The sequence below is a fragment of the Rhinatrema bivittatum genome, chromosome 13 (assembly GCF_901001135.1).
Source record: "Rhinatrema bivittatum chromosome 13, aRhiBiv1.1, whole genome shotgun sequence".
Classification (NCBI taxonomy): domain Eukaryota; kingdom Metazoa; phylum Chordata; class Amphibia; order Gymnophiona; family Rhinatrematidae; genus Rhinatrema; species Rhinatrema bivittatum.
The window spans coordinates 28,076,511-28,102,041 of record NC_042627.1 but is presented as its reverse complement, the minus strand read 5'-3'; the positions used below and the strand labels follow the sequence as shown (position 1 = coordinate 28,102,041).

Genomic DNA, 25,531 nt, shown 5'->3' with positions numbered 1-25,531 from the left:
TCCAACAATGCTCCCTTCTCGTTACACATTGCTTCAATAATCTCAAATCACTTGCCATGTGACATATTTAAAAGTGAATATCTTGAAAACACAGAGTAAATAGATAAATAACATTTGAAGCCTAGCATATGTGATATTTAAGGGGTTTTTCTGTGTTCTGTTTTCTAGGGGGCTGCAGCTAATCCTGAAAATGAAGACCAGCAGCAGAGATTGAGGGAAGCTGCAGAGGGTCTTCGGGTTGCAACCAATGCAGCTGCTCAGAATGCCATCAAGAAAAAAATTGTCAATCGACTAGAGGTGAGAGATTGTACATATAGCAAAAAGAGTTGGGCTTTCAGAGAAATTGATTGTACAAGGATTGGACCAGGTTCCAAGCTAATTATGCCACCAGGGTTGCTAAAGTTAAGCAGCAGGGTGAACAGGGCCAGTTCTATGTTTTTTGCTGCCCTGTGCGAACTATTACAGTGCTGCTCCCTCCCTCCCCTGATTTATTCAGTCTCTGTCCCAGCCCATCAAATAAAGCCCAGCTCCATCCTACAATCTATATTTTCAAAAACTGACATGCCCCCACCCCCTCACCTCCGTCACATATACAGAACACCCAATACAGAATGAAGAGACCAGAAAGTATAAAGAAAAACGTGCTGAGAAGAACTGAACTAGAACCCAGAGCAAGTCAGCCTCTACATGCAGAGCAACAATGGAAAACAGAAACAGTACCGTTCTTCATAAAAAATTAAATAATAAAATCAAGAAATATAAAACAATCATAATAGTAAAACCATATTCAAAAAAGAATAAATATTTCAAATCAACTAATGAATAAGAGTATCCAAAATTTCCCAAACACTAATAAAATATTTCAAAACATCTGATGAATTTTAAAAAAAATCCAATAATTTAAAAAAATGTTCTATTTCCCCCAAAAAATGTAATATTTCAAAAGAGCAGAAACATCAGATTACACCCAATAATTAAAACTAATAAGGATTTTAAAATCTCCTGCTCTCTCCATACCTGGGATCTGATTTCCAGTCACCCTGAGATCGTGGATTGGGGAGGTAGAGCTGTACAAATTTTATTTTCCCTCACACACGCAAGCACAATAACACATTCATTCTCTCACACATTCTCTCTCTCACATACACAGGCTCCTTCTCCCTCACAGATACATTATGTGTGTGTGTGTGCCTGTGCGAGCCTATATATGACAAACAGACTCTTCCAGGCACACATTCACAGACACACACACAAGCACACAGGCTCTCACAGACACATTCACAGGCACATAGGCTCTCATACAGACCCTCCCCGGGGGGTGCGGCCCCGTGCAAATACACAGTATGCACACCCGGTCGTGCCAGGGCTGAGGGCGGTCTCCAGTTCAATCCTGACGTCAGGTCTTTATTCCCCAGGTCACAGCCCTTTTTGGGAGAGGGAGTTGTAGTCATTGTGACACCTAGTGGCCAAATTGAGGGTCCATGATTACCGGGTTCCAGAAAGACTCCTATTGCATGGCCCCTATCCCAGGACTTTCACTGCAATGATTAGACTAGGTATGTTGGGATAAGGAGGAGGGAAGGATATAAAATAGGACAAAATATCCCCGATAAATTGCAAATGAAGGCTCATGGCACTAGATCCCAGTCTTGGTTCTGATTAAGCTGAAAATACAGAGGAGGAGGAGTAGGAAGAAACTGCTGGTTCAGAAAAATAATTGAAGCAACAGTCATGCAGAACTTCTAAAAGTCAAGTATATAGCTCCGAATTCTCTTTAGAAAGAGGATGAGATATAAATTTAAATTGTATTGTAAAATATTCTTTTCAAGAAGCATATCACTTAAATGGTTTGCTACATAATGTTTGGCCAGGTCTTGGGAGCTCTCAGCTGTCTTTTGGTTCCTGTTGTGACCTTTCAAAGAATTGTTGCTAGCCCAGCAGGACATACTGATAAGAAAATGTTTGTTTTCATCATGCACCATCCTGAGAACTAGAGGAAATCAGGATCTAAAGTTATTGGGGCCTTTGAAAGGTGTATAGCGCTAGATTTTATTTCTATGCACAAGGTTTAAATGTGAAAATATGTTTTTGTTTGTTTTGGGTTTTTTAGTTATCACAAGCTTGAGATGATTTTGAATACCCAATACTCATTTCCTCTAAAATGGAGAAGTAATTCTTTTTAGGACATTTATTTGTATTTCCAGGGACAGTAACTTTCAAAGGAGCGCGCAGGCGCACATTGATGCATGTGTGTCGGCATGCGCCCAGGGACGCAGCAATTTTGTAACATACGTGCACACATATGCACGTATGCTGTAAAATGGCCTAAGAGCAAGTATCCGTGCGCCCAGTTTTGCAACTGGGCGTGCATAACTGCCCACATCCGGGTATGAGCCGGGCAACTGGAAGAAGTATATAACAGGTGCCCATCAATGCCATGACCAGTTTCACCAGTTCACCCACCACTTCCCCCAGCCTAGAGGTAGGTCCTCCAAATCCTCCTGGTTCTTTAGCTTGCACCCCCTCCCCCCCCCCCGGTTAACCCAGACCCCTGAAAACCCTCAAGAATGTTTGTAATTTATTTTTTTTAAACTTGTACCTCCTCCATAGCAGAAATAAACTTTTGAGACAGTGGAGCCTGGGTGCATACCCAGGTGCATAGGTACTTGCACGCTCAGCTCTTGGCCCTGCCTCAGAATACCCATGCCCCACCCTCACCTGGCCTCTTTTACATTCCAAGTGAGATATTCGCCAATCGGGAGATGCATGCGCATGTAGGCAGATTTTAAAATTGGGTAGGCACGCACATCTCCCGATTTTGGTGTGCGCCCGGCTTTTAAAATTTACCTCTTAGCGTGTCTGGCAGCATAGAATAATGACGTGCAGTCTGGGAAGTATCATTTTGGGTGAGCTGATTTACACTGAGATCTATATATTTTTGCAAAATGAGTATTTCCCCCATGCACGGACTGAATATTTTATACGGTTTTAGTGGCATTTCCGTCCTTTCACATCTAGAATGTTTTACAGTCTCTGGGGCTGTTCTGAATTTCTTTGATTTTAATATTTCTCTCAAGGCTGCAGCTAAACAGGCAGCGGCTGCTGCAACACAAACCATTGCAGCCTCCCAGAATGCAGCTCTTTCCAACAAGAATACCGCCGCCCACCAGCAGTTGGTTCAGAGTTGCAAGGTACGTATTCAGTGCATGGCAGACCAAGAATTGTTTTTCTGCTTTGTTTATTAATGTATATCAGTTTCCAGTTGAGACTTTAGAGTCAATGTTTAAGATTTTAAAAAGCAGCTCATTTATGCATAATATCACTTGAATTGACTGAAATACTGAAGGAATGCATTGCATTAGGAAATTGCCATACTGCGGGTACTTTCATATGTCTCGTGACAATTGTTAAATTTTGGTGGAGCCATAAATAGCTGTTTGGTAGAACAAGAAGCTCCACGCAAAGATAATGGAGCCTACTTATACATGGTTCAAAAATAAAAATCTCCATTGGAATCTCCTAGGACCCCTGACACACTGAAAATTTGGTGTGCATATTCAGCTAAAAGGTGATTTGTTATTTCTTTCAAGTGTGTAGATAGTGAAGGTGATACGTAAAGATGCCCAAAGACACATAGATATCGTCTGCTAAATTCTGAGGCATGCAAATATTTCATGCACAGGTGCAAAGCTTGGTGGGAGAGAGAGATATCCCCCTGAGCCTGTCCGAATATCCTTTCTGCACCATGTGAGAAAATGTCATTTATTTATTTAACATTTTTATATACCGAAATTCATGTAGCAATGTTACATATCAATTCGGTTTACATTATAACATTAACATGCATGTAAGAATGCGGTTACATCGAACAGGGAGATAAACTAGGAACAAGTAACTGGGGAATAAATTACAACGAATAAATAAAGTAGTGCGAGTTCTACTGCGAAGTTAAGGCTAAATATCTAGGTGCTTATTGGATTCAATAGTCACGGTACATGGAGCACCTGATTGGATAGATAAGGCGGCGATTATTGGCATAGATTAAAAGCTTGTTCGAATAGCCAAGTTTTGAGTCTCTTTTTAAATGTGATTAGGCAAGGTTCCTTCCGGAGTTCTGGCGGTAGAGAGTTCCATTGTGCGGGGCCCGCTGTGGATAGAGATCGTTTATTTAATGAGGTCTTGATAGGAGGGGCAAGGAGGGTATCTCTATACGCTGCTCTCACCGGTCTTGCGGGTATATGTGGTCGAATAGGTATACTGAGTTCCAGTGGAATGAGGTTGTGTATATATTTGTGAATGATTGTTAGTACTTTGTAGGAGATTCTGAACTTATTTGGGAGCCAGTGAAGGTTTCTCAAGATGGGGGTAATATGATTTCTTTTGTTAGACTTAGTCAGGATCCTAGCTGAAGCGTTTTGAAGCATTTGTAAAGGTTTTATGGAGTTAGCTGGGAGGCCGAGTAGAAGGGAATTACAATAGTCAATTTTTGAGAAAATGATTGCCTGGAGAACCGACCGGTAGTCTTGGAAGTGGAGGAGCGGTCTGAGCCGTTTCAGAACTTGTAATTTATAGAAGCCATCCTTTGTGGTATTATTAATGAATCTCTTTAGGTTTAGTTGATTGTCCATGATGACTCCGAGGTTTCTGACTTGAGAAGACAAGGAAGGTTGAATAGTAGGGAGTATGTTAAACATTGCATTGTTACAGTCCTGTGAGACGAGGAGAATTTCAGTTTTATTTGAATTAAGGATTAAGTTAAGGCTCATGAGCAGGTTGTTGATGGATTGGAGGCAGTTGTTCCAGAATTCTAGTGTGTTTTGAAGAGATTCCATAACTGGGATGAAAATGTGTACATCGTCTGCGTAGATGTAGTGGGTTAGTTTTAGTTTGGAGAGGAGCTGGCAAAGTGGTAGAAGATAAATGTTGAAGAGGGTAGGGGATAAGGATAAGCCTTGAGGGACTCCTAGAGATGAGCGGACTGGGTGTGATTCGTTATGGTTGACTCTGACCTTGTAAAATCTGTTATGTAGAAAAGATTTGAACCAGCTGAGAGCAGTGCCTTTGATGCCAATGTCGGCTAGACGGTCCAGAAGTGTTGAGCGGTTCACCGTGTCAAATGCGGCCGATAGGGCGAGAAGAATGAGTAGACCGGGTTGTTTTTTATCCAGATGCAACAGTATTGTGTCTGTTAGGGAGATTAGGAGAGCTTCTGTGTTTCTGGCTTTTTGGAAGCCGAATTGAGAGGGGGCTAGTATTTTGTTGTCGTCTAAGTACTCCGAAAGTTGCTTATTCACTATTTTTTCTAAGATTTTGGAGATGAAGGGGAGTTTAGCAATCGGGCGATAGTTGACGGGGTCATCTGGAGACAGGTTGGGTTTTTTCAAGAGAGGTTTAAGAATTGCAAGTTTCAAAGGGTCAGGAACTGTACCTTGCATTAGTGAGCAGTTAATGATGTCGGCAATTGGTTTGGCGACTGTTTTTGAGATGGCAATGAGTAAGTTGGCAGGAATCACATCTGTGGGGTGCGAGGCAGGTTTGAGCTTCTTTAGGACTGTTTCAATCTCTAAGGAGGAAGTCGGCTTGAATGTTTCCAGGCCCGTGTTCTGTTGAATATGTGAGGAGTAGGCTGGTGGTGGAAGAGGAACGTTGTTGGCCTTTAAAGGTCTGATCAAGTCTGTGATTTTTTTTCTTGAAATATGTGGCTAACTCTAAGGCTTTGCTGGACGCTTGATCATCTGGGATGGTCTGGGGGAAGATATGGAGAGAGTCAAGACGAGGGAGAATAAAGCTTTAGGATCGAAGATGAAGTGGTGTATTTTCTTTGAGAAAAAATCCCTTTTAGTTTGTAGGATGGATATCCGGTAGCGGTGCATGAGGGATTTGTAGGCACCCAGGTTTGATGAGGAAGGGTTCTTTCGCCATGCATGTTCGAGTCTTCTAAGTTCTTGTTTCAGGGTTTTGAGTTGAGGGGTGTACCAGGGTTTCCTGTTTGAATTAGAGAGGAGGGCTTTCGTAGTTAATGGGCACATGAGGTCTGCTACATTCTTAGTTATTTTGATCCAGGCGGAAGTGGCTGAATTGGCATCCGTGAGGTCTATTTTGTCTAATGCAGAGGATAGTTGTGGGCTGAGAGATTCTGGGTTGCATAACTTCCTGAATTGGACTGAGGTTTTTTGTACTGGAAGGGGGATGGGTTGGATGAGCTTGAGAGTAATAGAGATCGATCTAACGTCCGACCAGGGGACTGGGGAGTAAGTCGTGGATGAGGCAGTGGTGAGGCTTTCATTTATGAAAATTAAATCCAGTGTGTGTCCCGCTTTGAGCGTCGGATCTTTAATAATTTGTTTGAAACCCATATATTGAAGTGTGGTGTGAGAGGTTTCACAACTGGAGGATTGAGGGGTTTTATCCACGTGAAGGTTGAAATCTCTCATTATTATAGCTGGGGTATCTGTGTTAATGTGTTTGGCTAAGAGTTCAATTAAAGGTGACGGGTCTGATTCTAGGCTTCCAGGAGGGGCATAGATAAGGCAGATTTGAAGGTGTTTAGATTTGAATGTTGCGAATTCAAGAGTGGTAGATGAATTTGAAGCCTGTAGAGATAGCCCTAGCTCTTTTTTTGTGGCTAATAAAAGACCGCCGCCTCTTTTTTTTGGGTCTAGGGATAGAGAATATGTCGTAGGCGTGTGTAGGAAGTTGGTTGATTAGGACCGTGTCTTCCGGGTTCAGCCATGTTTCGGTAATTGTGCAGCAGTCCGGCTTTGATTCTGTTAGATAGTCAAGGAGGAGATGTGTTTTTTTCGAGAGTGATTGATCAGGGTTAAGGAGAGTAGCGTGAGGCCCAGTAGTTGGTTCAATGGTGAAGTCATGATTGGAATAATTATTTTTGTATGACATTGGAGTTGGTGTAGTTTATTACGGAGTTTCTCCTTTGGTTGTAAATGATCGGGATGTTGAAAGTGTGCATGAGGAATAAAATTCTGGAGGAGTGGTGAAGTCTGAAGGAATGTTGGTGAAGTCTGGATGGAAGATGGGGGAGTCTGCGGGAATGCTAGAGACATCTGGATGGATGCGGAGAAGTCTGGATGATTGCTGGAGGTGTCTGAATGCGTGCTGGAGTCGGCTGGATGAGTGCTGATTCGTCAGAGAGAGTACTGGGTCGTCAGAGAGAGTGCTGGGGTTGTCTGTATGCTTGCTGGAAGCACCTCGATGCTTGCTGGAGGGGTATGAATGAATGTGGGAGTCGTCTGGATGAATGTTTGGAGTGTCTTGATGTAATATGGAGAATATTGAGGACTGGTGTAATCGGTGAACTGGTTTTTGGAGCTCCGAGTCTTAATGTATGGGATAGGTTGATGAGAGCGGATGATGAAGATTGTTGACTATTGGAGGATGGTAGCAAGAGTGCTGGAGATAGGTTTGATGGCGGTTGGAGATTGGTTGGATGAGTGCTGGATGACGATTGTAAGATTGTTGAAAATTGGTTGGCTGGATGTATGATGAAGATTGGGTGAGTGCTGGAGACAGATCGGATTGGTGCTGGGCACTGTTTGGAAGAAAGCTGGAGGTGCGATAGGTGTAATTAGTTCTCAGAGGGCCGGGCAGGAGCGCGTCTGGGAGCCTCTATGGGTGGGGTGAAGTCTCGACCCGGGACTCACAAACGGTTCAGGGTAAGAGATAGGGTCAATAGCGTTCTGTAGACAGACAGATCTTATAAGGGCTGCACATGCGCGGCTGCACTAATGACGAACCCAGAAGATAATGGCTGAATTGCGAGAGGGATAGGCCTGGGCCTGGGCCTAGGGCACTCCAAGGGGCGCGCTAAGGGGCAGGCCCCTTAGGTCGCGCTCCTTCGGATGCGCGACGCCCGGCAGGCGACGCCGCCGGGAGGGTCTTAACTTTAAAGGGCTGTAGAGTGCCCTCTGATAGGCCTAAAGCCTCTCAGGGGGCACGGTTAACTCACCGTGTGGTGTCGGGGCTTTGCTGCACAGCATCTGGCCGCCTTCTTCTTCTTTTTTTTTTATTTAATTGTTTGTTTGAGGTTCCCGCTTGCTTGCTCCTCCTCTGCACGGCTCACCTTGGGAGGTGAGCGGGCTCTTGCCCCGAGTGGGCTGCGCCGATCACGCGAGCCCCAGCGGAGAGAAGCTGATGAAGCCGAGCGAGGAACGGCAAAGAGGGACGCCGCCGGGAGGGTCTTAACTTTAAAGGGCTGTAGAGTCATGAGCCAAGCATCTCCACATGTTCGACCATGTCTGTGGCTCACATATTGTTTGTAGTATTGTGTCTTAGTACAGGACAGAGATTTCCAACTCCAGTCTTCCAGCCTGGTTTTCAGGATATCCACAATGAATATGCATGAGATAGATTTGCATGCATTGCCACCACTATAAGCAAATATCTCTCTTGCTTATTCATTGTGGATATCCTAATAACCCGACCTGTTTGTGTCTCTTGAGGACTGGAATTGGCTGCCCCGTTATAGGTTCTAACGACACAAAAAGGATATCTTGTTTTTCCTGGTCTAGAATTTTTAAAATAGGCTCATTCTGCCCATGTCATTAGGGACGTAGTTGGGGGGTTTTTTTTTTTCATATTTCATTTATCATCCTTTAATTTGTGTAGTATATAATACTATTTGAAGTAATATTTATACTACTATCATGCTCAAACTAGTAAATACAGTTGTTAATACAGTATTGGTTACATGTTAGTCCCACAACAAAACTGCTGACACATTCATCTTTATACCAGTGTTTTCTATACAAGACAATTACTACCTTGCCCAACATTATTTTAAATGTTCTTTAATGAGTGGCAAGGCACCATAACATATACCAACAACTTGGCTCTGCCCTGCTACAGTCAGCTACAGAGTGATTGAAAGACCAGCTGCTTTTGTTGGCATTGTGGTTCATTGCAAAGTATTAAGCCTTGAAGTGCGATACTTAAGTTCACAGAGTAAGTATCTTCTTTTGGCCAATTTAGATGAGGAGGAGGAGCAGCCAGGTGGTGGCAAAGAACATGAGAAGGAGCCGAGATTGCTTCCCCTCAGGAATTGCCAACAGATATGCACTCCATATGGCATTTTGCTGTGTTATATTGTCACATGATTTTTGATGGGTCATTTTGATTATTTTTGGTTTAAGCTATTTGACTAAGATTGTTTCATATTACAGTTCTCCATTTTGAGCATAATTGGTAAGGCGAATAAGAAAAATGAACAAAAATTGTGAGCCATGTGAGAAAAAAAGTATTACATTTTTGTTATGGGGCCTACAACAGTGATGAATGCATGGGTTGCCATGGAGATTTCCTTGCATCTTCTAGATAATGGCCATCTGGTTTACCATGAGGCCTGAGCAAATACCTTGTGGAAATAGCATTAAAGTTTTTATTTACCCTCCATTAAATTGATTCTGAAAGACTTGAGGGATTTTATCACTTGTAAGTAATGCAGTTACCTTTTAATACAAAGCATAAATGTTTTGGATCTGATTTTTGAAGGAAATTTTCACATTTTGTGTTAATGAGGAAATCACTTTTATTTACTTGCATGTTTGTCATTCTCACATCTCCCCTTGTCAGGTTGGAAGCCCCTGCAATATAAACTGCATTGAAGATGGTGCTTCAATGCTGGTTTATTAATAGATAAGAACATAGACATTCCTTGACTTATAATGTACTGGAGGTATAAATAAACACGTGAAATATTTTTAAAAAATAGGATGTCTGAAGGATGGAGGACAACTCACACAAGTACTTCATAAAAAGTCTCCCCAGTATGACCTATATTTTAATAGATTTAGTCTGTGTTAGATAAAGACCTTCATAATAATCATTCCCGGCATTCAGAAAGCCTTCACTTGCCTTATGCTTGATCATCAAACTATGTGGTCAGGTTCTGTGTACATTTTTTTAAGGCTGGTTTTAATGATGCAAGTAAAATGAATCAGAGTCCTTATTTACAAATAAAAAAAAGAAACTGTACCCCAAGTAGGAAAAACTTATCTATGATGTGATATTGCTGCACCCAACACGGGTCTGTTTCAAAAACCATCTGTATCAGGGATATTGTGCTGGAGTTACTGTCCCCCTTTGGCTTAAGTCATTGCTTGCTTCTTCTCGGATGGCGTTTCTTACAAAAAAAGGCTGGCACCATTTCAACTAAGAATGAGCAGGGCCAAAAGCCTAGGAGGTGCTCCAGAGCCCACAAGGCCACTGGGGTTTTTGAGGTATGACCAGTGTTGGTAGTGGGGGTTTCTGAGGTCGGGCTGGGTTTCACTTTTTCCAAAGGAGCAGGATTGGGAAGGTAGGGGGCTATGCTGAGCTTATTTTTTTTTTTTATATTCACTGGGGCGGCCTTTTGGGCCAGTGGGGGACATGGGACTGGAGTCTCCACCGATTGGGGGAGAAGAGAGATTTGCTCAGGCCATTCTAGCCCTTTAACACAATGGCAGCCTGGGCTGTGGGGCAGCTATTGTGTGGCATTTGTGAGAATACTAACCATACCAGTGTTATCAGGGATGAAATAACACATGTTATTTTAAAATACTGCAAGGCTTTTACTGTATGGTAAATGCTTAATGCAGCTTAATAAATGACCCCCCTAAATTTCTACCTGAGGCAATGGAGTGACTTTTACAGGGTCACAAGGCGTTGCAATGGGATGTGAGCCCTGGCTTCCCTGATTCTGAGTCCGCTGCTCTAACCACTAGGTTATTCCTCTGCCCCATATATAAGGAGGCTGCAACAAAAAGTGATCCATAAACTATCACATTTCCCTGTTGAAATTACTTTCTGTAGTGCTTTCCTTGGCTATGCATACATGAAACTTAAACAAAGTGGGGCAGATTTTAAAAGATACGCGTGCGGTATACATTTGTGCGTGCTACCTGGTGCGCACAAATATACGCGCATGTTATAAAATCAGGGGTCAGCGCACCCAAGGGAGTACACACTAGTGCACCTTGCGCGCGCCAAGCCCTCGGGGAAACCAGATGGCTTTCCCACTAAGGGGGAAAGCCATCTGGTTCTCTCCGAGGCCGCTGCGAAATCGGAGCGGCCTTGGAGAGAACTTTCCTTCCCCGACCTGTCCCGCCCCCCCCCCCCCCAGCCCGAAAAAAAAAACCCTTACTTTTATCTCACAAGTTACGCCTACCAGCCAACTGCCAGCGCGAGATTCCCCGGCACAGCCGTTGTGCCTGAGTCCTTGGCCACGCCCCCAGACTCCGCCCCACCCCTGTCCTCCTGGATTTACACGCGTAGGGCTTTTAAAAATCTGCCCCAGTATTTATAATGTATTTTTTTCTCTCTGCCCATTTTAGTACTGATGCTAGGTATTCCAGAGTGAATTATACTATAGGGGACACAATATTTTATAGTTAATGTGCAGCTTTTGTTCATTTCACTCAAATTAGTTGAATGTAATTTTTGGGGGGCCTGCTTTCTGATATAAGCACCAACTTGACCTGCCAGGGCAAGTACGAATGTGTATTTCATTGTGGCATTTCTAAGAATTTACAGTAAAATGGTTATGTGACAAGTACTGTAATTGGCAAGTTATTTATTCATGTTTATATCCCACAATGACCCAAGGTGGAGGGATACAATTCAGAAGGAATCATGGAAAATATGTATGTAATATAACTTTATACACACACCTTAATACGGGACAGTCCCACACCCAGTGCCTGTTAACTGGTCTTATATTACCCATATGCAGTACATCTGCGTAAATGATCAAAAACTACATAATCATAAAATTATAAATAAAAATTACATCAATTAAAAAAAATCTCGACTACAGTTGGACCTTTTACATACTTGTGGTATCTGGTGGATCAGTGTTTGAGAAGGTTTTTACTTTGGCTTTTCAAATATGTTGATATCTTTACCACCAAACCTAACCTGTACATCCAAGAAAAAATTCCTATCCCAAATCTAGCAGTTATGTTATGCTGGCTACGTATACCGTGCATCACAAGGTAACCATAGATGAGTCCGTATAGGGTTATAATAATTAATTCAAGACAAAGGTACAGTATATTATGTGCATAATATATATATATTATATATATATAATATATTATGCGTGTAACCCTTTTAAAATCCGCCCCTTTATGAATAGACATGAAACTGGGCTCTTCCTTTACACTGATAAGAACATAAGAAATTGCCATGCTGGGTCAGACCAAGGGTCCATCAAGCCCAGCATCCTGTTTCCAACAGAGGCCAAAACCAGGCCACAAGAACCTGGCAATTACCCAAACACTAAGAAGATCCCATGCTACTGATGCAATTAATAGCAGTGGCTATTCCCTAAGTAAAATTGAATAATAGCCATTAATGGACTTCTCCTCCAAGAACTTATCCAAACCTTTTTTGAACCCAGCTACACTAACTGCACTAACCACATCCTCTGGCACCAAATTCCAGAGCTTTATTGTGCGTTGAGTGAAAAAGAATTTTCTCCGATTAGTCTTAAATGTGCTACTTGCTAACTTCATGGAATGCCCCCTAGTCCTTCTATTATTCGAAAGTGAAAATAACCGAGTCACATCTACTCGTTCAAGACCTCTCATGATCTTAAAGACCTCTATCATATCCCCCCTCAGCCGTTTCTTCTCCAAGCTGAACAGCCCTAATCTTTTCAGCCTATCCTCAACAACCTTTGTATCCTGCAACAACCTTTGTATCTCATGCATGCCTATTATTTACATTGAGAGCTTTTCACGCAAGGAAACTACCTTTCCCACTGTACCTTTGTCTTGAATTAATTATTATAACTATATATATATATATATATATATATATATATATATATAATATATATATTACGCAGCGGCCTCGGAGGGAATGGGGAAAGCCATCAGGGCTCCCCTAGGGCTCGGCGCACGCAAGGTGCACAAGTGTGCACCCCCTTGCACGCGCCATCCCCAGATTTTATAACATGCGCGCGGCTGCGCACCCATGTTATAAAATTGGGCGTAGATTTGGGCGCGCCGGGTTGTGCGCACAAATCCAAGCCCGCACGTAGATTACAAAATCTGGCCCAAAATGCCTCTGTGAAGAGTTTCATCATAAGATGGGACTTGAAGATGGAGCAAAAGGGGGGGACCCTGATGTTACTGCAAGGGAAAGAGAGTTCCTTAAGTTGGGTATACCAAAGCAAGGAGTGAGCTGAGGAGATGTCTTCCCTTTCACTGTCGCTTCATTTCATTTATTATTTTATACCGCTATATCAGGAAAAACCTGCCCAGAGTGGTGTAGAGCATCAGTAAAAATGAGACAATTCTGTATCCAGCTGAACTCAGGAAAGTAGTTCTCTCAGAAAATCCATTTAAAGAACTGTTTTAAGTCTTGAATACGTCTGTGAAAATTTTACTTTCCTCCACAGGCTGTCGCAGATCATATTCCTCAGCTTGTGCAAGGTGTGAGAGGAAGCCAAGCTCAAACGGAAGATCTTAGTGCTCAGCTGGCTCTTATAATTTGCAGTCAGAGCTTTCTTCAGGTAAAATTCATAGAAACAATTGCATTATCTTTGCAATATCTTGCACCTCCAAATGTGACTATTCTCTCCGGCCCATTCAGCATGATATAACCTTATTGGTTTTGCCATTGGGTTAGTAGTAGAAGTTGGTCTTACCTCAAGTCACTTGTGAAGCAGGGGTGCTCTTAGTTTCCACATCTTCAAGGACAGTTTTTTAACTAGTGGTATGAGGTTCAAATAAAAGAACTTACAAGGGTGGTTTTCATCCCATTTTTGAGCTATTCCTTGCCACAGGCTCATATGGGACAGAATATTGTAACTAGATATAACTTTACCATAGTCCACCCAGTAACCTTGAACATCATTCTGAATACTATGGTAGGACACTGAGCAATAAAATCTTTATAATAAAGAAATACAATATTGTGCACAGAAGATAGTGGGGTTCTACCTCCATGGTAAGGATTGGAAATAAAAGGAAACTCCAGTAGTCAAAATTCAAGGCGGATCCAAAGTTGACAGTTTAGCTTCAGGTGGACGGTGAGGCGGTGCAAGGCAATCATTCATATCAGCAAACCTCTTATTTCATGGGAAGGGTAATTTTCAAAGCCCCTTCCTTGGGTAAAACCATGCCTTACCTGCAGAAATGAGCTTTTACAAAACTGTCCATTCTATATGTCGATAAACGTGTGCTCATATGGCCTGTATGTGCATATGTTTACCCGCATTAAGCAGAGGGGTTCCTATAGGCAGGATGGGTTAGGGGTTTGTCTTTACACGTATACTCATTTGTATGCTTTTGAAAATGCAAAATCTTTCTTGAAAAAAACTGTACCCACGTTAGCAGAAGTAAATGTGCGAGTGGTGGGATCATTTTCAAAGGGAAAGTACATGCATACTTTCCTTTAAAATTGGTGTAAAGTCTGCAAGGCACTGACTTTAAATTTATGGGGTCTTTACAAAGTTACCCCCACAATGCGGAGAGCTTGCTGATGGCACTGCTGATAGCTCAAAATGCATGCTCCTGGTAGCAGCGGGGAGCTGCCTTCAAACTTAGTCACATAAAAAATGTTAAATAAATAAATAAAAAATAAATAAATAGTAAATAACAGCAGAAAAAGATTAAATAGGCCCAGCCTGTCTCCCACGTTGGGTAGATGAGTTTATAGGTTCTCATACTTAGCTCAAAATCAACTGTCCCACCTCCCATGTTTTTCACCTGAGCTTTCAACCCTTTTCTGACCACTGCTCTCCATATCCATCCCAAGCATGTGCAGAAGCTGTTAAAGTGCTGGCCCTCACCCCTTCCACTGGGAAGTTGTTTCAAGCCCTGTCCTTTTCCCCTATGATTCCTAAATCCAACACCCAGATCCCTTTCCATGTCTTATTACCAAGTTTTCTAACAATCTACACGATAACCAAAACTAGGGAAGCCATTGTCCAAAGCATCCTGCCACTCCATGCAGGATACCCCAGTGCTTTCTTGGAAGCTTGTTGCAGTCCTGCCACTGCTGTTGGGGATGTAACCACTGCTCTGTCCAGGTTATCCCTTGGCTGACTCTTTGGCCTCTGGTACCATTAGATCATGCTTCCGTTATCCTGTCACTTTTTGAAAGTAAGGATCCTCTGTATTTATCACATATCTTTTTCAAGTCTGTTACTGTTTTAGCTTCCATCACCCATTCAGGGAGGGCATTCCAAGCATCCACCACTCTCTGTGGAAAATACCTCCTGATGTTTTGGGGGGTTTTTCCCCCGAGTCTACCCCATGGATGTTTCATATCACCCCTTTCCATTGATAAATGTTTCCTCCTTGTGCTTTGAAATGTGTTTGTTATATTCCCCATCTCTCCTCTTCTCTAACATTTACATATGTAGGTCCTTGTCTCATCTCATATGGCTTTTGGGGCAGACCCCACACCATTTTGATTGCCTTTCTCTGGACTACCTCTAGCCTAGTTTTATCCTTTCAGAGGTGCAGCCTCCACTACTGAACCCAGTATTGTACATGAGGCTTCACCAAAGACATATACAGAAGCATTATCTCTTCCTCCCCTCCCCTTTCTGTGTGTACACTGGAATCCCTCTCTCATCACAGTCCTTCGCTGCCTAGACATCATCAAGCACTTTCACCTCGACATCTCTTTCCTAGTTGGTGCACATCAGCTTCTCATCCACCGCGGAAGACTGCTCCCTTGGATTTCTATATCCCAAATGCATTCCTCTGCACTTTTTTGCTTTGAATCTTAATTACCAAGCATTCAATGACGACTCAAGCTTTCTCAGATCACTTCTCATTCTGTCTGCTCCCTCAAGGCTGTCTCCACACTTGCAAATCTTAATGTCGTCTACAAAAAGGCAAACTTTTTCGTGTAACCCCCTCTACATTATTGCTCACAAAGAGGTACAGTAGCCTAGTGCACAGTCATATGGCTTTCACAGTTATTCATGTTTTTTGAAAAAGATAACCAGATCTCCCTGTACATCTTTTCCTACTACTGAGAAGCAGATAAATAATTTTATCCAAAAATGTTTGGCGAAGCTTTTTTGTTGTTTAAGATTCAGAAATGCCTTTTAAAGTATATTTAGTTGCATGTCCTGTGTAGAGTGTTGTCTTCAGAACACCAAGCTTTCAGTTAGTTTTAAAAAATATATGCATTTGTTCCTGCACCTGTGAGTCGTAATCTTTCTGTTCATTTTTCACCAGCCTGGTAGTAAGATGGTGGCATCTGCTAAAGCTGCAGTACCCACAGTAGCTGACCAAGCTGCAGCAATGCAATTAAGTCAATGTGCCAAGAACCTTGCCACCAGCTTAGCTGAGCTAAGAGCTGCAACACAGAAGGTTGGTTTCTCCTGGAACTATACACTTAGAGGGTACTTTTTAAAAATAATTTCTGTAGGTAAAACAATGCTTTACCTGCAGAAATGGGCTTTTAGACAATTGCTATATGCAGGTAAAATTACGTGCATGCTTTTACTGCAGTGAGCCCAGGGGTTTCTGGGACTGGTGTTGGGAAGGGGTTTGCACTTACTCATAGGCAGTAATTTTCAAAGGAGCAGCGCATGCCTCATAATCAATTTCGCACGCAAATATACTTGTGCAAAAAAAGGCGCTCTAGGGCAGGGGTGGCCAACTCCAGTCCTCGAGAGCCATAAACAGGCCATGTTTTCAGGATATCCACAATGAATATGCATGTGAGTCACCTGCATATAATGGAGGCAGTGAAATCTAATTGTAGATTTCCTGAAAATCTGGCCTTTTTCTGACTCTCCAGGACTGGAATTGTCTACCCCTGGTCTAGGGACGTTCCTGGGCAAGGTCAAGAGGAACACACGCTAGCTGCTATTTTATAAGAGATTTATGCAAATACATTAGGCAACTTATTCACAGAATTATCCAGCGCAATTGATATCAGACTCTTCTGTTGTCTGCTGTTGCATGGGTGGGAGTTCAGGATGAAGAACTAAGAGGGTCTTGATGACCTGGGAGAATTGGTGGACTAATTCATAAACTGGTTAATTTCCTCAATGCACACACACTTTAAAATTTACCAACTTATGCATGTAAATCGGGACTTGCATGAGTTTACTTTCACGCCTAAAATAAACACACGGATATATTTTTAAAAGGGTAAGGTGCGTGCATTCAATCCGTTGATACATGGTTTCAATGTATTGCATGTATTCACATGTAAGTCTGCATACACGCATTTGTTGCTTTTTGGAATTACACATATTTTATTAAATACGCACATTTCATGTGCACCTATTATAAAATGCTATAGCAAATATGCATATGGCCACGTACATGTGTATATGCCACTGCGTCCAGTTGTTTGAAAGTTATCCTCCCTGACTGTTGATTGAAACTAGCAGATAAGGAGGCATATGTAGTACTGCCAGCAGGGAGGAGGAGAGAGGAAGCTCTCATCAGTGTATCGAACCCTGGGCCTAGGAACGACCCTGACTAGTTTTGGAGAAAACATAGCCTTCTCATTTTCACCACTGGTAGAGTATAGATGATACAGAATGTTAAAACATATATTGAAAGATTTTGCATTCTTTTTTTTTTCCTTTCCAAATTAAAATAATTTATTGAAGTGCTCTGTATTAATGGAAATAGTAAATAAAAGAATTATCCCATCATAATTATTCCTCACATTTGTGCGGTTGTCTTAGAATCGTAATTTCTAGTATTTTTGTTTTCCATTTGAAAGTTGTAGTGTACATGGAAAGGGAGAATTTGTATCCCCAGGTTACTGCTCCCTTCAGAAATAATGTACAATAACTATAGTCTGTGGGGAAAGTCAGGATTTTCTTTTAGTAATTGGAAACTTAGAGTTGCAGAGATACTTGACGCTACCTTTCTTTGCTGCTTTGTGAGTAGGCTCATGAAGCCTGTGGCCCTATGGAAATTGACTCTGCCTTAAACACAGTACAGACGCTAAAGAATGAACTTCAGGATGCCAAACTGGCTTCCACCGAGGGCCAATTGAAACCACTTCCCGGAGAAACGGTAAATGAATGTTTTAAAAGTATTAACTTTTTCCATTCGGCTGGTTCTTGTACTCATTAATTCATTAAGTCTTTTCATGTCATAGGTGAGAGAACCACCTTGTTTTCTCTGGAATCCTAAGGCAGAAGATAACATCTTTACTGACTGGGCAGTTTACAACTTTTAAGGCACTATATGATAGCTGAAAAATAACCTGACTTTCAGGCCTATCCTGTAAAGTGCGGCCGTGTTTACCCTGCTCCTAAGCCGCTTCTAACTCACGTTTCGGCCGCGTTAGCCCTTCCTGCGATCCCGAATCCCCTTTAACCTACTCCTACCGCGTCCTAAATTCCCCGGGTAACCCCTTCCGCCCGCGGCATGCATATTGCATGCAAACGAGCGAATTAGCGCGATATTGCATGCAAACGAGCCAATTAGCTATTCCCCTAGCATCCCGTAACCCGCACCCCGACTAACGCTACCTTTCCCTGCCGTTTTGTCGCGCGTTTAACCTGCAAATTTACCGCCTACCCTGACCCAGGCGGTAGAGGCATGGGTAAGGGTAGGTGGCAAGCTTTCCCCCAGCCCCCGCTCACCTGCCCCGGCCGCGATCATGGGTGCCGGTCTCCGTGGCAGCCCCAGTCCTCTCCCCTCCTCCAGAAGCCAAAAAAAAAAAAAAAAAAAAGCGAAAAAAACGTTGCAGCCCCCCTCCGATGTCCGGACTGGGGCTGCCACGGAGACTGCAACGGCAAAGCGACTTTTCAGTGTCCCCCCCTCCTCTCGGAGCAGGGCGCGAAAAGCCGCCTTGCTCCGGGAGGAGGGGGGACACTGAGAGCGGCGAAGCTTTCCCCCAGCCCGGACACCGGCGAAGCCAGAAGACAGCGGCGGAGAAAACGGCGAAACGACTTTTCAGTGTCCCCCCCCCCTCTCGGAGCAGGGCGCGAAAAGCAGCCTTGCTCCGGGAGGGGGGGGACACTGACGGCGGCGAAGCAACGCAGAAGCAACGGCGAAACGACTTTTTAGTGTCCCCCCCCCTCTCGGAGCAGGGCGCGAAAAGCAGCCTTGCTCCGGGAGGGGGGGGGGACACTGACAGCGGCGAAGCTTTCCCCCAGCCCGGACACCGGCAAAACTTGCTGTTTTGCAGCCATGAGCCACGAGCAGGAACGCGAAGATCTGGCTCCGATAGCTCCTCCCGACAAGATGGCCGCCTGCACGGGGAAAGAGTACAATTGGCCGCTCAAGACGTGATGTCGTGATGTCACGTCTTCAGCGGCCAATTGTACTCTTTCCCCGTGCAGGCGGCCATCTTGTCGGGAGGAGCTATCGGAGCCAGATCTTCGCGTTCCTGCTCGTGGCTCATGGCTGCAAAACAGCAAGTTTTGCCGGTGTCCGGGCTGGGGGAAAGCTTCGCCGCTGTCAGTGTCCCCCCCCCCTCCCGGAGCAAGGCTGCTTTTCGCGCCCTGCTCCGAGAGGGGGGGGGACACTGAAAAGTCGTTTCGCCGTTGCTTCTGCGTTGCTTCGCCGCCGTCAGTGTCCCCCCCCCCCCTCCCGGAACAAGGCTGCTTTTCGCGCCCTGCTCCGAGAGGGGGGGGGGACACTGAAAAGTCGTTTCGCCGTTGCTTCTGCGTTGCTTCGCCGCCGTCAGTGTCCCCCCCCCCCCCCCTCCCGGAGCAAGGCTGCTTTTCGCTCCCTGCTCCGAGAGGAGGGGGGGGGGACACTGACAGCGGCGAAGCAACTTACTTTTGCACCCGATCGGACCAGACTTCCTGGTATCTGTCATTTCAAATGACATTTGAAATGACAGATACCAGCGTGGCGTGAAGCCTTAGGCCCGCGCACCCAGGATCCTGTATAGGCGCTCTATCCAGTATCCTGGGTTGCGCGGGACTAAGGCTTTTCGGACGCGGCTTACATTTACATATAATTAGGCTTCAGGATCGAGCGGTAGGTGAGCTGCACTGTGCGGGCGGTAACCGCGGGTGCCGTAGGCACTAACGCAGCTCTTCCTACCGCTCGGTACTGGATCACCCTCAGTGTGAATTAGCTTTGTCCCCTATAAATTGCAGTTAAGTGCGGTGTGAGAGACCATGTCTGCCAGATTTAGCCAGCTGTGGATTGTAACTGCACTTCTTAACTTGTCACCAATCGGTGTGAAAGCTAGTGTTAAATTCAGCTGCCTTGTCTGATTTCTTTCATAAAACAGAACAACATGCCTCATAATCAGGGCTTTTCTAGCCAGGTTTGTAGAGCTCATTTCTTTAGGAGCTACATTCTTTGGTTTACTAGTTTCTTGATGATTTTGGTCAAAAAGCTATTTGCCAAAGGCAATGATGAAATAATAGGTACTGGTTAGTCCAAGACATCCTGTTGTGTAGTTGCCCTGGCGATTATACAAATAGCTTACTTTTGTTTTGCTTATTTTTATTTAGCTCTTTCCGTTTTGTTGGTAGCTCACGGCAAGTTGGTTATCCTTATGAAAATGTTTTCTTCCCTTCCAGTTGCTTATAGTTACAGTAGGTACACAGTGAGCTTTCTTCTACTTTGTGTTAAGATGGGGAACATGATCAGAGCTTACAATTTGATTTCCTTCTACCTGGGACCCGCCACAATTAAATTTATGCAATGGCCTAAATACGGTGTTTTGTGTGCATTTTTTTATATTCTGAAAGAATTTCTGAAGCATGAATTGTGGCAGTGGATGCTTTCTTTCTGTATTTAATGTTCATGGGTACCGGACAGCTAACCTTTTCACTGATTACTTTCACAGCTAGAAAAGTGTGCTCAAGACCTAGGAAGTACTTCTAAAGCTGTTGGTTCATCTATGGCCCAGCTGCTAACTTGTGCGGCTCAAGGCAACGAACACTACACAGGTACAACTTTATTCATAACCTTCTGAGGGGAAAAATACCCCCTGACCGTAAAATTTCCTAAAAGAAGAAAAATCCTTGTGGTCCATATTCAGCAGGCTGCTGAGCTGTAGAGTTATCCGCATAACTTTGCATGGATATTCAGCAACTCTTCCCTTGGGATATGGCTGCTGCTTGAATATGCCTAGGTAAAGCTATCTGGGTAACTTTAGCACCGTGATTTCCTCGACCAGATTTATCTGACTAAATGTATCCAGGTAATGCTGAACATTGGCACAATCTGGATACGTTTAACCACACCCTTGGAGCTACCCCCTCCTCTCATTTTTACCCAGGTAATGACCTGCCTGGGGTAAAACACATCCTTTCGGTGGGATGGAAGATGTGAAACTCGGGGTTTGTCTGGGTAACTCAAAGTTATCTGAACAAACACTTTTGAACATCAGCTTCCTTGTGTCTAAATCATTATCTCACTTTTTTTTCCCTCAAGATGATTGTGTACCCCAGTTTTAGTTATTGATTATTTCTTATTTTCTTGATTTTGTAATCTGTCAATATATTGGGGTAGATTTTCAAAGCCCTACGTGCGCCGGGCCTATTTTCAAAAGGCCCGGTGGCGCACGTAAAGCCCCGGGATGTGTGTATATCCTGGGGCTTTTCTGAATGGGTGGGCAGGGGGCGGGATGGGGGCGGAGCAGACGGTCTGTGGGCATGGCTGGGCAGTCTGGGAGGCGTGGCCGAGGACTCTGGCACAGCGGCCGGGGGATTGCGCGCTGGCACAGCACTCGGCTGGCATGTGCAAGATACGCCTGCCAGAGGCAGGCGTAACTTCCAAAACAAAGGTACAGGGAGGGGGTTTTTGGACTGGGGGTGGGACAGGGAGGGGAAGGTGGGGGGGGGAAGGAAAGTTCCCTCTGAGGCTGCTTCGATTTTGGAGCGGCCTCGGAGGGAAAGGGGAAAACCAGCTGGTCTCCCCGAGGGCTCGGCGCGCGCAAGGTGCACGGCTGCACACGCATGTTATAAAATCGGGCGTACATTTGTGCGCGACGGGTAGCGCGCGCATACCTTTTAAAATCTGCCCCATTGTCTGCTTTATATCCGTTGTTTTAATATTTGAACCCATCTTAAAACCAGCTTAGAATCACATCACTCAATGGGTATTGAAAGAAGGGCTGCTACCTGGTTTATTAGCTTGTGTAGTTTTGGTTTGGATGAGTAAATGAAATGTAGGCTATAGATTATTAATTAAGAGATGCCTAGGCCACTAGTATTAAGCAAAAAATAGATTTTAATAAATGAAATGAAGATGCTTTCCTGTTTGGTCTTGGCTTTTTGTGAAAGTTTATACGATTCTGGCATTCTTATCAATTGCCTACTGAGGAATTCTGCAATATATTCTGTAAAACAAGCAGAGTTTTACATGGATGCTACCAATAGGATCCACTAAGACAATTGCCAGGCACAATCTTTCTGTCTAAGTGCTAGTACATCCAGAAATACGTTTGTTTTTCTTGACACTGCTGCTTAGAAGTTCCAATGTACTGACAGCTCATTGGAAATGCAAGACAGAGCTAAAAATCTAGTACTTAACTAACATGAGGAAGAAAACGTTGCAGGCATTTAAAGTTGATTGGTGCAGAGCACAGTAAGAACTGCTATTTCATATACACATCTGCTGTGTGAGTACAATCATGTACAGGATCTATATTGCCTCTATAGAAATGCCTGGATTCCATATGAGTTTAGGTGCATTTCTTTGTGTCATCTTCTGGTCATATTGTTTAGTGTGGCAGTTGATGGATTTTCCTTTTTCCACATTATTACTGAATCTTCTTACTGGTGATGTCACTAGTGCTTGAGTTCCACAATTCATTCAGAAGCTAAAGAATGTAGCAATAATCTATAGCCTACATTACCACCTAGTAGAGACCCTCTCCTTCCCTAAGGAACGACATCGCCGATAGCAACACCCTGAGAAAAACAAAGACAAATGTATGATCTCTGATTCCCAAACGTATATAGTATGTATGTATTTATTTATTTATTTAAAAGGTTTTATATACCGCACTAGGGGTAGTGAACTATCCATCTTAGCGGTTTACATCATAAAACATACATAATATCGGACATACTATAAAATTACAAACTTTACATTCACTTTACAACTGGTTATCAATCAAAGATCAATAAAAGATGAAACAGAACATGAGAGAGAATGAGATGAAAATGGGTCTCCATACAGCTCACAACCACTTAATTATGGCTGGGTTAATATTGAGAAAAAGAAAAAAAAAATCAGGCAGTTTTAAAAATAATGCCCATCCACCAGAACAGCAGCAGATATCAGATGACAGAATCAGTAGATGAGATAAATCTGGGAAGACTCTGACGTAAGTGATCAGGTGGTAATATCTTTAGGTGAAGTAGAACCAGCAGAGTTCTGCCACAGGGGCTCCTTTCCGTTGGTAAACAGCTGCCACCTAGATGTAGGGTGGCCCAACTTTTCCACAGACCTGAACTGGCCACTCGAGGACTGAGGGGAGGGAGTTTGCCTCCCTTCCCCCTCATTTGCATAAATTTGCATAAAACCAAGCCTTATAAAATCTATATATTAAGACTATTCTAATAGGAATAAGGAGGAATGATTTACTTCACATGCAGGAGGGTGAGGGATAACTTGGAATTCCTCTAGTGTGTTTGCCTATGAGTTGCAGGGGAGAGAAGGAGATGGGGTCATCAGTCACTGAAGGGGGCGTGTGTGTGTATGTATTTCTTGACACAGGTTTCAGGGGAGGGGGAATTTTTCTGGAATAACTAGGATATTGTAGAAGTCACTCTTGGCAAAAGGAGGGGGCAAAATAAATGCTACTAGCAGGAAGGTGTAGGGCAGAGAGACCAGAGGGATGCTGGGAAGGGGGAGGGGTGGTACGAGAGGAACTAGACCAGACAACCATTCAGGATGCACCGGGCCCCAGGCCTGGAGTGGTGGGAGTACCAGTGTGCCTTTTCAGGGGGCAAAAGCAAGGGGAAATAAGGGGAGAGAGGAGGTGCTGAAGGGTGACAAGGGGGCTGGGAGCAGAGGGAAATGGCTGCCGGGGGAAATGGCTAGTGGCAGGTGAGAATGGGGTTGACGTGTGAGGATAGGGAGGAGTTGAGAGCAAGAGGCAGTGGATGGGGAAGAAAGGAGGGAGCTGGGGTGGGAGAGCCACCAGCTTTTTCACCCTTCAGCAAAATCCTCTTCTCACTTCAGATCTTCCCCAGCCTCATTGCACTTGCCCATGCCCTATCCTCCCAACTCAAACTTTCCTCTTCACTAATCTCAGCTTTCTTCTGTCTCTTCCCCCAGCCTCCCTCCTCCATTCCCACATTCTCTCTTCTCTCCCTACTGACCTCACACCCTCTCCTCTTCTCCTCTTTTCTTGCTCCCACTCACTCCTGCCCCCACCCCATGATGGCTGCTCCCCGGTTCTCCTTCTCCTAGTCCTCCCCATCATGCATCTTTCAGTTCCACACCAGATTTTGATGAAGCAGGTCATCCTCTCTCCTCTGATGAGCTTCTGATGAGAATGCTACAAGTCCCTACATTCCTGGAACCATATGCTTCCCTCCTCACCCTCTCTGAGACTCCCGGCTTGGTGTTCTGCTTTATTATTGAGGGGCCGAGGAGAGAGAGGCGTTCCCCGTTCCCATGGAGATGCACTGGGACTTGCTCACGCTTTGCTGCGGGGGGGGGGGTGAAAGGATGACAGTATTCAGCAGCAAATCTGCAACAGAAGCTTTACCAACAGCAGCAGCAGCAAGCAGGCAGTGAAAAGTCTGGTGGTAAAAAGGATTAACTCATTGAGCTATAGTTTTGGGGGGGGGGGGGGTTTATTTGCTGGCAGCGGAAGTTACATCTATAAGATTTAGCTTCCATCAGGAGCAAGTTGCAGGAAAGGGGGAGGATCAGAGCACAGCGCTCTTCTGAGCATGCGCAGCTCATCCTCTCTGTTGTCTCCTGCCAGTCGCCTTTGACCAGATTTTACAGTGTCCGGTTACCCTTGGAACCAGACACTGTACAATGATAGAAAAACCGGACTGTCTGGTTCAAAATCGGGCAGTTGGTCACCCTACCTAGATGGGTTGCTTTCTGAGAAGGAGCTGGCATGAGGTCAGCAAGGGTTTTAACTGACAAACCACCATTATGCAGGTTTTTAGCAGCTTCATCATAAGAACAAAAGGTTTGCCATACGGGGTCAGACCGAAGGTCCATCAAGCCCAGTATCCTGTTTCCAACACTGGCCAATCCAGGTCACAAGTACCTGGCAGGATCACAAAAGGTTGATAGATTTCACACTTCTTATCCCAGGGATAAGCAGTGGATTTCCCCAAGTTCACCTTAATAATGGATTGTGGACTTTTCTTTCAGGAACTTGTCTTAAACTTTTTAAAACCCAGCTACACTTACAGCTTTCAGTACATCCTCTGGCATCGAATTCCAGTGTTTAATTATGCATTGAGTAAAAAAAATATTTTCTCCTATTTGTCTTAACTATATCACCTAATAACTTCATTGAATGTCCTCTAGTCTTTGTACTTTTTGAAAAAGTAAACAACAGATTTGTGTTTATCCCTCCTTTTCACTCTGTCATATCTCCCCTCAGCCGTCTCTTCTCCAAGCTGAAGAGTCCTAACCTCTTC

The 25,531-nt window shown here is 44.0% G+C and overlaps 1 protein-coding gene across 1 annotated transcript in view; it reads left to right on the top strand.

The window, feature by feature from the left end:
• The window catches only part of TLN2 (talin 2), a 352,944-nt gene that overhangs the window by 132,834 nt on the left and 194,579 nt on the right, over positions 1-25,531 (top strand). The window contains exons 20-25 of the mRNA XM_029574657.1: positions 169-297; positions 3,078-3,191; positions 13,397-13,510; positions 16,197-16,331; positions 17,877-18,005; positions 20,752-20,854. Coding sequence (XP_029430517.1) covers positions 169-297; positions 3,078-3,191; positions 13,397-13,510; positions 16,197-16,331; positions 17,877-18,005; positions 20,752-20,854 — 724 coding nt within the window. The remainder of the gene's footprint in view (positions 1-168; positions 298-3,077; positions 3,192-13,396; positions 13,511-16,196; positions 16,332-17,876; positions 18,006-20,751; positions 20,855-25,531) is intronic.